Source organism: Anopheles coluzzii, chromosome X (genome assembly GCF_943734685.1).
Source record: "Anopheles coluzzii chromosome X, AcolN3, whole genome shotgun sequence".
Classification (NCBI taxonomy): domain Eukaryota; kingdom Metazoa; phylum Arthropoda; class Insecta; order Diptera; family Culicidae; genus Anopheles; species Anopheles coluzzii.
The window spans coordinates 9847751-9864007 of NC_064669.1; the positions used below are offsets into that span (position 1 = coordinate 9847751).

Consider the following 16257-nt stretch of genomic DNA (forward strand, 5'->3'; position numbering starts at 1 on the left):
GACAACGGATGTTGAACCAAAGATGAAGAAGAAGAAGAAGTGATGGGTAAAGTTAGCAAAAAATTGGACTTCGGAAGGTAGGCCCGTCCAGCATTATCCAGAGTCGTTCGGACTCGTCCGGAGTTGTCCAGAATTGTCTGGAGTCGTCCGGAGTCGGCATCATCCAGAGTCATTTAGAGTCGTCCGGAGTCGTTCAGAGTCGGAGTCATCCGGAGTTGTCCCGAGTTGTCCGGGGTCGCCCAGAGTTCCACGCATAAAGTGAAGCTCGGACAACTCTGGACGACTCCGGACGACTCCGGACGACTCCGGACGACTCCGGACGACTCCAGACGACTCATGACGACTCTGAATGATTCCGACTCCGGGAGACTCCGGCCGTCTCCGAATGACTCCAGACGATTCCAAATAACCCCGGACGACTACGGATGACTCTGGACGACACTGACTCCGGGCGGAACTAGTGTTTCCCATTCAGCCGCAGTTGCCATCGGACTAACAATAGTCGGAGTCAGATCGGAGTTTGGAGTGCGATGGCAGAGAGCATTTCACTACTCTACTATAGCTACTTCACTGCTTAGAATAGACCGGGCCCGAACTTACAAAGGAGCTCATGATCCTTTCATCTTAATATACAAAACCTTTAATAAGTTCTACTGCTTTTTTGACTTCAATGTTACTGCTGCCCCGTTTAAAATCTCACCCTTTATTTTTAAGCATTGGTTAGGTGGATTTTCTTCCCCGTCTTAGTAGTTCTTCATAACAATAATATTCCAACCATATAAGCACGACCAATTTCCAGGATGTGGAAGCATTTTCATTCTCTTATTTTAGTAGCACCAATAGTTCCTCCTATCTAGTTCACGCGTTTTCCGCTTGAGTGCTGCAAGTGATTGATCCTGCTGAGAGCTGTCAAACGTGTAGAAAAAAAACACGATAGTAGCCTCGCGTACTAACCGAACCTTTTACGATGGGCTGGCTGGGCCGTCTGTTTTTTCCCTCGATAAAGAGCTGATGTGCCTGAACGAGTCAGATGAAATGAGGGAGAGAGCGAGAGAGAGACACACACCAATCGAAGGGTATGAGCGAGAGCGTCCGAGAACGATCGCATTTAGTAATCGAACAGCAGATCGTGCCAATGAACCTACCCGCGTCCGTCCCATGTGCTTGCCTGCATCTGATAAGGCAGAGCCGTCACCGCAGCGGCCCAATGGCTGAATGGGAATGAGTACCGGCGAGCGAAGGGCTGCTGCACGGGAGGGGGGGGGGGGGCGGGTTACGAGGGAGAAGGCACTCGCGCCGGAACGCATCGCTTCCACCGGCTAGGAAAGGAAGCACCGCATGTGTGCGTGGTCACACACACGCACACACAGAACCGGCCGTGTGTGAGGACCCTCTGGGTTCATTTTCTTACCCGGCGCAGTGGTGCCCCAGCGTTCATTCCAGTTCGATCGTTGCCCGGAGAAGCAGTGGCAAAAGTTGCAGCGCGCGCGCGTATGTTCGCAGAGCTGTTTCTGGTGTTGTGCGGAAGAAAAAAACTCCCCACCCTCGAGACTAACCCCGACGGTACCGACGGGTTGTGCGGTCAACACGGAGTGAGTGCATAAGAGTGTGTGCCGCGGGTGTTTGTGAAGTGTCGTGGCGTGTTTAAGGTGGCCGTTGCACAGCTTCGAAGGGAAGGAAAGCACAAGCCCACTTTTTCGCAAATCCCAAAATTGCGTCGATACAATAAAGGTGACGATTATTGTTCTTGTAATTATTATTATTTTTACAAATTACAATTCCACACTAGCAGTAGCAGAGTTTTGTGTGAGTGTGTCTAAGTGTATGTGTTTTTTTTAATGGATTAGTGGTGCGATCTACCTATATTATTTAGCTGACTTATCGAATAAACGCGTTAACGTGGAAGAGCGTGTTAGACAGTACCGGACAAGCACGCGCAACACGTTCAGCCCGACCGCTGAAAAAGGATCGCCCGCTTTGCCGGTGATTGCCTACATTGTCTCTACAAAAAAAAAAACTCTACAATCAAATGCAAGCGGGGAAAGCGCCATTTTGCGCCTTTGCCAATCCCGTTGTAAGCCCGCAGCAAGCGCAATGATGGGGCTGGGGTTTTCTGTCTGTCCAACCAGCCCGTTTGTGCCAAACTCATCCGATCAACCTCAACTAACTGTGCAAAACGGCACGCGCGCTGAAGACAGGGAAAAAGGACAAAAAAAATCAAAAACCACTACCATGAGTTTCGGTCGTTCCTCCAATCGACTGGGATCGACGATGGCGCAACGACACAAAAAAAGCCCAACTGTTATCAATGTTCTATTTTTTTTTTATTATTTTTTTTTTGCTAAAGTGAGAAAAAATAGAAAGATTTCTTCCTAAATTATATTTCCAACGGGGAAGAAATGGGGAAGAAACGCGGGCAAAGCAACCGATACAGTGGTGTACAACACATTACGCTGCATTTACACACCAGCCTGCCTCTTGTAGAGTGATACCGATAGGCCTGTATTTCTTAAAACAATACACAACCAAAAAAAAAAAGGAAACGGATCTTCCAGTCGAACGCCTCCTAGAAAAACCCTAGGCCCTAGAGAGATACAGGGGAAGCCCTAGATCGAAGATTGGTGGTTGGCATTTTCCGAAACGCGTGCGCTAGACATTTTTCCACAGCACAACTACAGCTACACAGAAAAAAAAGGTGCAACAAAAACATCACACTAGACAGCAAAGGGAGGGAAGCCCGCGCAAACGACGATGAGCGGAACGGGTCGGAAAGCCAATCGGATTAGTTTTTGCCGCCACGCAGGAACCGGTGTAAACGGATACACCCCGCGGCAGCTCTAGGCGGCTGCGCTCATTTTCGGTATGACAGTGTGGGGGGGGGGGGGGGAAGGTGAGGCTCCTCGGGGCTTCCTCGGCATTTCCCGGAACGCGAAGAACCCGGCCGGTATTTTTTACTATTTTTTTTTTGTATATGTTTCTTGGATAAAGAAATTTCCCATTTCTTTCTACGAGGGAAAGGCTTTCTCCACTACTTCTAAGTATTCTTGCAATTTCGTACGGGGGGGTTAAGATTTGTAACAGGATATATGTATAACCGCAACCAGAGGTTCTACGGTGTGCTTGCTTCCTTTGCGGCTACAAACACGAAGAACGCTAATACAATGTAACATCCTAGACAACAACAAAAAAAACGGAAAAAGCCATAACCTCGCATGTACAATGCCCTCCAGCGGTAATTAATACAGGAATGATGATCGTCTACCAACCCCACACCGTACTACTGATACAGCGATTGATTGGAAGACGACACCGACCGTTTTTTAATAAAGTCCTAATCACGCACAGCCCCGCACTTAGGGCGCGTATCAGAGGCCAAAAATCCGAGGAGCCATCGTTAACGCGGAGCGCAGAGACATCGAACGATGAGCTCCAATGGGGCGAAAGAAAGTGCAAAAAAACGCAGCAAGACGACACACACACACACGAAACAAAACACATACACGAAAAAAAGTATCTTCCCGATTACGGAAGCGACTCCGACGGACAAGATTATCCCGAGTGGTTCGAACTAACTAACAATCTTGCGCGCTACGCCACGGAAGCATCAGAAGCGCATTTGGGAGTTGTTATTTTTTTTTTTTTCGTGTTCTTGTTGGAATGCTCGAGTACCTTTTTTTCGTGTCGAGGGGAAAAAAGGTCTGCGTCATCTCGAAGTTTTTGGTTTGATTGGATTTTAGACAAGCGACTAGAGAGACGGGAGACAACAAAAAAACGGGTGAGGTTAAGTCTAGAGGTCGCCCGCCTCGTCCAACAAAAAACCTGCACACGGTTGTGAAATTGGGACCGGAAATCGGAAGCAAGCGATGATGATGAAACATTTCCCCGGATAGTTGTTTTATGCACACCGCACTGAAGAACTTCGGGAAGTTCAGGATATTCGGGCCGACCCGGCACGCTGCAGAAGACACTCATGCACCGAAGACACCGGTGGAGGAGAATTTTTTCTGTGTTGAGGTAGTACACAGTTTCAAAAACAATAATAAGCAAAACAACCAACAGTCTTTGGAGTACGAGATACGGTGTTGAATTAATAGAGCCAAGGCGAAAGACACAGGGGCTCATCAAAAAGGAGCATTGCGCGCAAGCTCATTAGGGAGTGCGGAATGCGCATATAGGCCTGTGTTGCGCTGATAGCGCACCCGCCCAGGGAGAAACCTGGGGGAAAAGGTTACGTGTGAGAGGGGAAAGCAGTTGTCTAATCTCTTGTTTTTTTTTTCTCTCTCTCTCTTTCTCTTTTGAATTTCAATAAATACAGGAACACATACCCTCCTACCACCCAAGTGGCCTGTGCAGCCGTGAGTTGCCACAACCAGACATTGTTGTGGAGTGGTCAGCAAAGTATCTTTACAACCTTCTCCGTGGGAGACACCAGAGTGGACACACCGAAACGGTCGGGACGCACGCAGCATGACGATCAACACGGACGACCAGTATGGGGACGCCGAATCCAAAACCACCATCAGCTCCAGTCGGGTAAGTCCGGTAGGGTAACGCCACCGTTCACAGATCGCAAGGCGGTTGCCTTGAACCTACTAGGCGCCATCCTTCCTTGGTGCTAGGAACGGTGCGCCGGTGCTTTTGCTGCATGAGTTCCGGGACACACTGCGCAATTACACCCGAAGGGTATCTTACATCGACTAACGCGCATCGCCATCAACACTCAATTCTTGGGGCCGAACGGCAAAAAACAACAAGACGTCCGTGAACCAGTTCGTGTGCATCTATCGTGCTGCTTTCTTGCAGTTGTTGCTTGCCGGTAAGGGGAAAAGGGACATGGATCATTGCGTGCCTGAGATAAGCCGTACACGGCGGGGATGGGCACAGAGTACATATGATCTGCTGCGACCCGAGGAAGCTTCCTGATCAACCAACGCAAGTCATCCAAAAGATCCAATGCTTCGCGCACGTTTTGAGAGCTGCCGCTGGGCCGTCCAACCAATGCTTTCGCTTTCCGGAGGTTCGGGCCCCTGCATCTGGGGCCAGGCGTCGTCGTCGGCGCCTCGATTCCGGAAGCATTGGCCTGTCGGTTGGGATAATGAAGCCCAACAACAGCTCAAAGAAACATCGTCGCGAAGGCGTCGTGTGCATTAGGTGCATTTGTTTGGCAGCTGGTGCGCGCCACGGCTTATTGAACATCAGATCCACCCCTTCCCGTCTCCTTGGGTAGGTGGTGTGAAGTTACACACCGATCCGCACATAACCATAACCTCAACTAACGCGCTGAGCGTTAGATGTAGGTTAGGGTTTTGCAAACGGTGTCCACTGACACGGTGTCTCGTCTCGCTCGTTCTATCAAGCATCTCGGAGCAGACGAAGGTCCGCACGGGGAGGGCTCTAATTAATTTGGATTGGCTGATTCTGCGCTGGCCCTACACCCCATTAGGCCACGGCGATGTTTGATGAACCGTGGATGCTTATATATAAATATATGGATCGTACCCAGTGCACCGTAACGGAACAACACTGCTGCTACTGAGATAGATGCTGCCGGTTTGTATACGTTTCGCCTCTCGGCTTGATAAGGCGGAGCACAATGTTGCCGAACGCTTATCACGAAAGCCCGAAAAATGCGCCCGTACACCGAACGGCGAGGAGTCGCGCCCGATTGGGAAGACGCCGTACAAAATGTGTTGGATCGCTACGCCGGCGGGCATTATCAAACAGTTCAATGCGGGTGTACGCGGGGGCGTACTACTACTGCTACAGTCGGCATTCCTGCGCACTGGATTGATTCATCCCTTGGACCGAAAGGTGTGTGCAATCGTAATGGAAGCCTGTACAACGTCGGAGCAAAGATGGTTTGAGGTGGCGGCGTGGGATCTAATTTCACTGCGCCCTGTACGCACGGAATCCCGGACAGGCTGGAGCCTCACGGGGGTGTTCCGGGCTGGTTCCCTCTGCCTCGCTCTCTGTCTCTCTCTCTCTCTCTCTCTCCTTTTCTCTCTGTCGTTCTCTGTCTCTTGATCAAAACGAAATCTCTACCGAAACTCAGCGAAACACAAACAGGTAGCATTGCCGGTGGAAGTAGCATTGAAAATGTCCTCCCTCCCCGCAGGGTGGTTTGCGCTACGGGTAGTTGTAGGTTTTCCTCTCACGACACACACACACACACAGACACACGCACACAAAAACAAACACAGAAGATCTTGATCGGAAACGCGTTATGGAGTGCGCGAGAAACCACATCTGTTTGCCAAACACAGCCAAACGCGGCGAGAAACCCTCTGCGCCAGAGCCACAATTCTTCCTTTTTGTTTATTTATTGTTTTGTTTGATCTGTCGCCCAAATTTCCAAATGATTGGATGCGACTGGACTGCACATGCCACCACAACCACATTTCGGGAACCGGTAGAATCATATTTTTGGGGCACAATCAAACACAACTCTGCTCCGGCCTTGCTCTGGTAGGCTGGCCGAACCGCAGCAATGCGTTCGCCACCGGTGAAAACAACTCCCCTACCGTTGTGCCGTTTTTGTTTTGATGCATGTCTCGCCAATTCGTTTGCGGTTTTCCCTTCCTCGCGTTCCCCTACTTACTGCACACAGAAACACACACACACGCACTGGGGTTTGGAAAATGTACCGGGCTGTGAAGCCCATCGCACTGTCACCTCATGCTACCCATGGCGTTGCGTTCCCCATCAGGCCCACCATTTCCAGCTGGCTGCGCTCACGAGAACGGCCCGCCAGAAAGGGAGAACCTGCCCCGTAAGGCTATTAGTAGCGTCACCAGGCTCGGGTTGTGTTGGCTTGCCGCCCGCACAAACAACAAAACACTGCCGACAAAGTAGTTGTCATTGCGGCAAACTTTGACTGATTAGTAGGCTTTAACCACGCGAAGATATGTGTGACACAGCACACAGAGTAATTGTAAGCCGATCGGTCGATCATTTCGCTGGTATCATTTGAGTCTGCTTTGTAGCATCAGAGCAGAAATGTAACGATAGGTGTTGCAGAATGACAACCGACAGCCTGGAAGTGATAAGGAACCTAACTGTTCAGTCTCTCTCTGGATTGTACTCTCTCTCTCTCTAATCTTTTATCTGTGGGTTCAGCTACAGAATTCTAGCAAGTCATCAGAAGCAGCAAATAACTTTGAAATCCTTATGAAATGAAATAGCTTTCAAATAGATCCTGTGAGGAGTTGAAATGATACACACATCCAGCTCAGATCATTGATGTATTATAATCAGTAAACTACTGCAATGTCTAAACAGCTCTTTCTGCCATTGAGAGCAAATTACGACAAACTGCTCAATAGGTAGTACAGGCCCAACCATTCTATAGATGTCATTTCACATTCCACAGCGATGCAAGTGTGGGTCATCGTGGTGATTGTGGACAATTTGACAGACTGTTTGTCTTCCTTCTAAATGCTCTATCGCTCCAAGCTGATAATGTGCCGTCGCTCTGCATCGTTTCCAGAACAGCGGAAACCTTCCAGACATTGTGAAGATGAAGAATCTTGATAATCTCGCCCCTCTCTGATGGAATTTCCTGAATTTCGGTAGTTTGAAACGGTAGATTCCACCATCCGTGCATTGGGGGAGTTGGAGCTTTGATAACGTTGGTCCTAGCGCTATCTTTTCTGTCTCTCTTTTCTCTCTCTCTCTTTTCTTCTCTGCATTCAATTTCCCGACCATCCACTCTCCACATCCCCCCCGGACGTCTGGGATGAGTTTACAGCGCGAGATCTACGAATGCACGTGGCGGTTAAGCTGCGAATCGAGAAATTACGACTTTCCCGTTACCTCATACGTAATGTCCTGTGTGTGTTTGTGTGTGCTGGGGCTGTCTCTTTGCTATTTGTGTTACCAACCGTTGGCATTCCCGATGCTACCACTACCACTTCTCCCATGCCGCCTGTGCTTGACTGCGATCTCTGAGCGCCACTCAGCCACGTGCGTCTCGATATGCTTTTGCGCTTGCATTCCCGCTTCCTTCCCGACGTAGGTGTTGTGGTCGAGTCGCTTTTGGCTATTGGAAGCTTGCTTGGGATAGCCGTGTGTCGCTGCAAACCTGCCCAACACCATGCTAATCTTTAATATTTCTTCCCTTTCTCTCTCTCTCTCTCTTTGGCGTGTAGCGTTACAGCAGCAGCAGCTACCAGGACCAGTCGATGGACGATGCGCTCAACACGACGCTGACGAACGACAAGGCGACGCTGATACAGGTGTGGAAGCCGAAGAGCTACGGCTCGGTCAAGGGCCAGATACCGCAGTGCGAGCGGCTCACCTACACCTGGAAGGAGATCGACGTGTTCGGCGAGGCACCGACCGACGGGAAGCCGCGCGAGCCGCTCTGCACCCGGCTGCGCAACTGCTGCACCCGCCAGCGCAAGGACTTTAATCCGCGCAAGCACCTGCTGAAGAACGTGACCGGGGTGGCGAAGAGCGGCGAGCTGCTCGCCGTGATGGGCAGCTCGGGCGCCGGCAAGACGACGCTGCTGAATGCGCTCGCGTTCCGGTCGCCGCCCGGCGTCAAAATTTCCCCGAACGCGGTGCGCGCCCTGAACGGGGTGCCGGTCAATGCGGAGCAGCTGCGGGCCCGGTGCGCCTACGTGCAGCAGGACGACCTGTTCATACCGTCGCTGACGACGCGCGAGCATCTGCTGTTCCAGGCGATGCTGCGCATGGGCCGCGATGTGCCGGCGAGCGTGAAGCAGCACCGCGTCCTGGAGGTGCTGCAGGAGCTGTCGCTGGTCAAGTGTGCGGACACGATCATTGGCGCGCCCGGCCGCATCAAGGGGCTGTCGGGCGGGGAGAGGAAGCGGCTCGCGTTCGCGTCGGAAACGCTCACCGATCCCCATCTGCTGCTGTGCGACGAGCCGACGTCCGGGCTCGACTCGTTCATGGCCCACAGCGTGCTGCAGGTGCTGAAGGGGATGGCGATGAAGGGCAAAACCATCATCTTGACGATCCACCAGCCGTCCTCGGAGCTGTACTGCCTGTTCGACAAGATACTGCTGGTGGCGGAGGGGCGGGTCGCTTTTCTCGGGTCGCCCTACCAGTCGGCGGAGTTTTTCTCCCAGTAAGTTATTGCGAAATCTTTATTTTTTTCGTCTCGTCCACTCTAAAGAGCATCATTTTTTGCTGCGTCATGGTCTCAGGCTCTTATCAGTTTTAGTTGAAATGACTTTATATTTTATTACAGAGTTTTTTTTCCAATTATCTGATGAAGCTTGGAGTCTTTTGGGACTTTTTGAATCGTAATGTGCATAGAATACAAAGAATCGATTCTTCGTTTTTACTATGACAGATTATAACGTCATGTCATTGAGAGTTCAGAAGATGTGTCAATAGTACCAGAATCTCCAAGACATTCTGTTGTAGTTGTAGTATTATAAAGATGACGTCAGGACGTCAGATCACGTCGTCCAAACCTATACCTAAGCCCTGACAGACTTGAGAGTCTTGACCTTAGGATTTCTTGTGTTCATCCTTGAATATGAGGTCATTGAACTAATGCAACAGCTATTAGAAGGCTTGTTAGATCATACGTCGTACGTTCGATTAGGACTCCTTTGGTCCGATAACCATATGACGCTTTACCCTACTGTAAGACAACAGTTCGACCCTCAAATACACTCTGTTATGGTATTCTCAGGATAATGCCAGGAAGCTCCTTATTTTCATCTTAAGACTTTTTGGGTAGTAGGCTTATCGTTCAATGCTTTCGATTAGGACTCTTTTGATACGATAACCACGTTATAATACGGCGCTTTAATTTGCTGTAAGAGAGTGTTTCGATCCTCAGATATGTTGGCAAACATTCAGACGATGTCTTAGTACTCCAGAATGTCTATAAACTATATGAGATGCAAAGAATGCATGTGAAACTGCATTTTCAAACTTTTGGACGCTTTAAAGACAAACATTATGATCTCATATGTGGATATGAAATATGTCATATGTCATCCTACTACTTCGGTAGTCTCTTGCAACAGGCACTAATGACCAATTTTGAAGACATCAATAAGAGAAACATACCCAATAAAGTAAAAATGGACTGAAGCTTTCAGTACATTTTTCTGCTCCATCCTGCAATTCCAGCAATGATCACGCTCCATATCCTATCGCTAACACCTGCCCGTTTAAATCTGTATCACCTTCTCGCCAGGTTGGGAATACCCTGCCCGCCGAACTACAACCCGGCCGACTTCTACGTGCAGATGCTCGCGATCGCACCGGCCAAGGAGGCGGAGTGCCGCGACATGATCAAGAAGATCTGCGACTCGTTTGCCGTCAGCCCGATCGCGCGCGAGGTGCTCGAAACGGCCTCGGTCGCCGGCAAGGGCATGGACGAGCCGTACATGCTGCAGCAGGTGGAGGGCGTCGGCAGCACCGGCTACCGTTCCAGCTGGTGGACGCAGTTCTACTGCATCCTCTGGCGCTCGTGGCTGAGCGTGCTGAAGGATCCGATGCTGGTGAAAGTGCGCCTGCTCCAGACAGCGGTAGGTAGTCGTGGGCCTTCTTCCGATTTGCCCGAACTAACCACCTGATTCCCATGCTTCTTTTCTCCTCGCCCGCAGATGGTGGCGACCCTGATCGGTTCAATCTACTTCGGCCAGGTGCTCGACCAGGACGGCGTGATGAACATCAACGGTTCGCTGTTTCTCTTCCTCACCAACATGACGTTCCAGAACGTGTTCGCGGTCATTAACGTGTTCTCGGCCGAGCTGCCGGTGTTTCTGCGCGAGAAGCGCTCCCGGCTGTACCGGGTCGATACGTACTTTCTCGGCAAAACGATCGCGGAGCTGCCGCTGTTCATTGCCGTGCCGTTCGTGTTCACCTCGATCACGTACCCGATGATTGGGCTGCGGACCGGCGCCACCCACTACCTGACCACGCTGTTCATCGTCACGCTCGTCGCGAACGTGTCCACCTCGTTCGGCTACCTGATTTCCTGCGCCAGCTCCTCGATCTCGATGGCGCTGTCCGTCGGGCCGCCGGTCGTCATCCCGTTCCTGATCTTTGGCGGCTTCTTCCTCAACTCGGCCTCGGTGCCCGCGTACTTCAAGTACCTGTCCTACCTGTCCTGGTTCCGGTACGCGAACGAGGCGCTGCTCATCAACCAGTGGAGCACGGTGGTGGACGGCGAGATTGCGTGCACCCGGGCGAACGTCACCTGCCCGCGGTCGGGCGAGATCATCCTCGAGACGTTTAACTTCCGCGTGGAGGACTTTGCGCTCGACATTGCCTGCCTGTTTGCGCTGATCGTGCTCTTCCGGCTCGGCGCACTGCTCTGCCTGTGGTTGCGCTCGCGCAGCAAAGAGTAAGCCGGAGAAGAAGCAGAGTCGTTTTTTTCTTCTTTTTTCTTAGTGATTCTCCCATTACCCACTACAACCCCCCCCCCCCCCTCTCCACACTAGCAGGCAACTGCACTGCACCATATTTTCTTTTTGTATTTTAAGACACGTGTTTTCCGTTTTGTCACTTTTGTCTTGGAAAAAATCAACACAATGTTTCCGTTTTTTGTTAGTTTTTTGTGTTTTTGTTTTTTTCCTTAACAGTTAAGTAACTTAAGCGTAAATTGTGTAAGGGGGAATGGGGTACTACTATACCACCCGCGACCCACAGCAAAACGAGAATGTCACACAAAGCGAAAGAGAGAGAGAGAGAGAGAGAGATGCAGAGAGAGAAAGAGGAAGAAAGATATATATAAATAACATTGATAAACATAATCATAGTGAAATGCAAGTTGTCTAGTTACCGGATTCAGATTGTGCGCGATTGTGTGTCAAATATTGTCTATTCCTCCCGCCCCCACCGCCCACCATTCCCGTTTTTCGCCTGGCATTAACACCAGCATCCCCTTTCCCTTATCAGCCGCTTTTCGCTGCCGAAACAAATGTTAAAACTGTAACAATTACAGATTCACCGGCTAACGCCCCCGTCAGTGGCGTCCTGTTTTGTATTGTTTTTTTTTACATAGGAATATTACGACAAGTGACAAGCAATCTGCAATAGGGAGCAGTAGTAATAATGATATTCGAATACAGTAATACATAAACGTCATTGCGAACAAACAAACCAAATGCTGCGATTATTTGCGATGCGATGTTTTATTTAGCAATTCTCCCTGTTATACATAATCAATGCCGAATCGTATCCGACTGGAGTAGGACGCGTGCTTCAGTCGGCCAGCTTGTTTTGCTTCGCTAACCGCTGCAACGCTTTGACCGCCGCCTGGTGTATGCCCGTATCCAGCATGTCTGTGTGCGAAAGTGGGAAGAAAGGAAGGCAAAAGGACAACAATGAGCAAATTAGCACACAAACGCACACCGGTGCACACTAGTGATGTGCTCTTTGATGATGATTGTTAATCCAATTCCGACTACGGCAAAATCCGAACCACTAGTTCCATCCGGAGTCGGAGTCGCCCGGAGTCGCCCGAATTCGTTTAGAGTCTTTCGGAGTCGTTCGTAGTCGTCCGGAGACGTCCGGAGTTGGAGTCGTCCGGAGTTGGAGTCGTCCGAAGTCGTCTAGAGTCGTCCGAAGTCATCCAGAGTCATCCGGAGTCGTTCACAGTCGCTCGAAGTCATCAGGAGACGCCCGGAGTCGTCCAGTTTCGTCAGGAGTCCTCCAGAGTCGTCCGGAGTTGTCCGGAAACAAAGGCCTGTATAAGACTCCAGACGACTCCAGACGACTCCAGGCGGCTTCGGAAGATTGCAGACGATTCCGGACTTCTCCGGACGACTCCGGACGACTCCGGACGACTCTGGACGACTCTGGACGACTCTGGACGACTCTGGACGACTCTGGACGACTCTGGACGACTCTAGACGACTCTGGACGACTTTAGACGACTCCGAGTCCGGACGACTTCGGGCGACTCTGGATGACTCTAAACGACTCTGGACAACTCTAGACGACTCTGACTCCGTGTGACTCCGACTCTGGGCTACTTCGGACTACTCCGGACGACTCTGGACGACTCCGGACGACTCCAAAAGACTCTAGACGACTCCGAACGACTCCGCATAATGCTGGGCGAACCTAGCAGTCGGAGTTGGTTCCGAAATTATCGGAGTAGGATTGGAGTTGACTCCAGGTGTTTGCACACTTTACCCATCACTAGCCCATCACACACACACACACTTACAGATTTTGTGGTCCCCCCGGACCGGAAAGCGTATCGGCAGCTCCTGCGGCTCCTCGCACACAAACACGAACGGGCTGTCCGATTCGCCGTTCGGGTGCTGCTTCCGGTACTCCTCCTGCGGCAGACAGTCCTGCACCGAGACGCAGCCGAGCAGGCAGCCGGCCGGATACTGGGTGGGGAACTGGAGTTCTGCCCCGTCGCCGTACAGCGTGCGGTAGAAGCACTCCAGCTCGCGGACCGTTTCCGGGTCGGCCGGTTTTGCCGTCGCCGCGATCCAGAGCCGGCCGCGGTGCGACGAGTACCAGGTGCGGCCCTCGTGCCGCTTGATGCCGGCGACGAGCAGTGACGCCCACGGCTGGTGCATCGACAGGCAGTGGCGCAGGTCTGACATCTGCAGGAACTCTTTATCTTGCACGCGGCTGTACACGCCATCGTACCCGGTGGTGCTGATGGCCGGCCGCCCTGCTGCCGGTGCGCCTGCATTAACGTCCACGAACTGAAATCAAGCGAGAGGGAACTCATTTATTGTGCTTGGAGTGTGAGGAATATTGCTGCAAAATGTCACTGTCAATGTCATAAAACAAGTCTGACTGAAACAAAATCCATGTCAGCGTCGCGTACTCAATTGTGATAATCAGAGGTGATACTCAAAACGATCATGATGTGACCAATGCATGCTTGGTGACATTTGGTTGAGCACCCAACTCTTGGTCAGTCACTTGGTCGCGACATTTTCAGTCGGTGGTCATCACGATAGTCATGGGAGATATGCGGAGCGTGCGAGTGATTCCAAGAAACAAAATGAGCATGTTTTCTCGTTCTGTTTGACCTGACAGACCATCAAACCATACAGAGCGAGAGCCTCATCTCTAATCATCGCAGTTGTGTACGTGATCTGATTTAAGCTTCGTTTCAGTCATGAGTGTTGGTGACTGCAAGCACTGTACACAGCCAGAAAAAAGTCATAATTTTGCTTGTGACGGCATTAAGCTCAGCTTGTCAGTCAGAGTATCGGGTTTGCCTCAAGCAGTCGCATGTCGCGTTTGGCATCTCATGACGCACTTTCATTAGGTATCTGCAATGAGCATCAAGCTACCACGGATATGTTCATTGTTATCGTTGGTGAACATCTCGTGATGCTCACGACATTTTGCAGCACTGGTGAGGAGTAGGAAAGTATAGTTACCGTCGGTGCAGGACCACTGAGGGTCGGATGCACGTCCTCACTATCCGGACCAGTCGGATGCTGCCCGGGCGGTTGCACGTTCTCCTTGCCCCGCCCACCCCCACTGACCGGCGCCTCGACCAAAGACGCCTGCCGCAGTATCTCCTCCACGTCCTCGGTCGACAGGGCCGCCTCGTCCAGCACCCGGCGACCGGCAAAGTCGAGCGTCACCTTCCGGGCGAGCCGGCTCGCGTGCCGCTTCTCGCGCAGCTCCTCCTCCAGCTGCTCCAGCTTTTTGCGCTCCGCGTCCGACAGCCACACCGAGTGCGTCTTGAAGTAGTCCGCCTCGTCGTCGATCACCGTCGTGCGCTTCTCGCTGTTCCGGTCGTACTCCAGCAGCCGGTTGCGGGTGGCGAGCGCCTCCTCCCAGCCGGCCGGCCGGTTCTGCTCCATCAGCGTGCGGCGCAGGCTGTCGCCCTTGCGCGACGCGCTCTCGATCAGCCGCTGCTCGTGCTCGGTGCAGACCAGGCTGCCGCAGAACAGGCACGGCCCGCTGCCCTCCTGCTCGCACACGATCCGGCCGCAGTGCAGACAGTTGTTCACCAGCCGGTGCTTCCCCGCCTGGCAATCGCAGTGATGGCGCCCCTTGAGCAGCACCACGTCCGCCAGCTCCCCGTCCTGCCCGTACAGGTTGACGTACTTGGTTTTCTTCTTACTGCCGCCGCAGCCGCCACCCGAAGCTTCCGGGGCCGTGGGCGTAGGTTTCGAGCTGGACGCACCGGACGTTGGCGGGTTCGCTTTGGATGGTTTCGTTTGCTGCTGCTGCTGCTGCTTTGAGGACGAGGCGGATGGTTGTTGTTTGCTCTTGCCGGCCGATTTGCCGGTGGTGAGGGGCTTCATCACCGGCAGCCCGTCGGGTGTGTCGTGGCCGAGCCGCACCTTCAGCTCACGGATGAAGGCCGTATGCTGTGGATTGTTGTAATCGAGCAGCGTCCGGAAGTAGCCATCAATCTCGTGCGCATTCTGGATGGTGTGGATGTAGCTGAAAAAAAAACACACGGAACGGGAGATTTGTTATTCAGGGTGTGTCAGAGATGGCACAAGCGAGACTTCTTTCGATACTTACGCGATCAGGTCGTCCGGTATGTCGAAGTGCAGACATTTCGACAGCTCCTCCTTTATCCACTGATTCATGTCTCTTTCTCTCTCTCGTTTGATTGATGGAATGCCACAAAACACTGCTATTTTCTCACCGCCACTGGACAACTGATGATCGAATGGGAACCAGTAGAGACCTGGCCAGTTTCGCAATGCACGCTCACTCTCGCAAAACAAGATGCAATTGCCCTTATTTTCCGGTTTGCTGATGCGATAAACACCGTTTTCGTCATCGGATGCAATAGAGCCGGGGCTTGACAGCCGGGCTCGGTTGCTCGGATGGTGACACGTCTGACAGGTCCGTAGCAGTTGTTTAACGCAATGTTTTGGTATCAATTTATAGCCCTACACGCCCTACACCCTTTTGCCGACCAAACCAGCTGACAGGAGGAACACAACCCAGGCCGATCGAAAACATTCGGGCGCTTCCATTGATGCCGTAACGTGCATTGAAAAGAGCATCAGCATTTCACTATTGTTGTTGTTTGTATGGTTTAGAGAGGCTTTGGTTCCGATGGAGTTCTTTCGCCGCTTCAGAATTTTCTAGGCTGCTTTTTGGTAGCTATTCACACTCAAATACAATGCTACTTTTTTATGAAAAGCGAAATTGACACATTACGCTATTTAAAAAAAAATAGAAGTTGACATATTTTTCCCTATTTTGGAATGTTTGTTAGTGTGAACAACACCGTTTCTCAATAAATAGACCTATCCGCGGCGAAATCAGTCATTGCCACCAATCCGAACGGTCGTCTATGGCAAAACTTCA

At 51.5% G+C, this 16257-nt stretch overlaps 2 protein-coding genes across 5 annotated transcripts; one reads left to right on the forward strand and one right to left on the reverse strand.

Moving 5' to 3' along the window:
- Positions 1–1282: 1282 nt before the first annotated feature.
- LOC120949624 (protein white) lies at positions 1283–11777 on the forward strand. 4 transcript variants are annotated; one of them, XM_040367067.2, is made up of 6 exons: positions 1283–1731; positions 4316–4533; positions 7748–7819; positions 8148–9091; positions 10181–10514; positions 10593–11777. In XM_040367067.2, the coding sequence occupies exons 2-6, from the start codon at positions 4468–4470 to the stop codon at positions 11337–11339; spliced, it is 2163 nt and encodes a 720-aa protein (XP_040223001.2). In that variant the 5' UTR covers positions 1283–1731; positions 4316–4467; the 3' UTR covers positions 11340–11777. The 4 variants fall into 4 exon arrangements, with proteins under 4 accessions (XP_040223001.2, XP_040222985.2, XP_040222993.2 ...); XM_040367051.2 differs by lacking the exon at positions 7748–7819 and having other exon boundaries at positions 1288–1731; XM_040367059.2 differs by lacking the exon at positions 7748–7819 and having other exon boundaries at positions 1288–1592.
- A 329-nt stretch (positions 11778–12106) lies between these two features.
- Positions 12107–16010, reverse strand: LOC120949648 (activating signal cointegrator 1). Its single transcript, XM_040367081.2, has 4 exons — positions 15457–16010; positions 14352–15372; positions 13166–13661; positions 12107–12275 (listed from the first exon to the last, which is right to left on the reverse strand). The coding sequence occupies exons 1-4, from the start codon at positions 15522–15524 to the stop codon at positions 12196–12198; spliced, it is 1665 nt and encodes a 554-aa protein (XP_040223015.2). The 5' UTR covers positions 15525–16010; the 3' UTR covers positions 12107–12195.
- Positions 16011–16257: the final 247 nt, after the last annotated feature.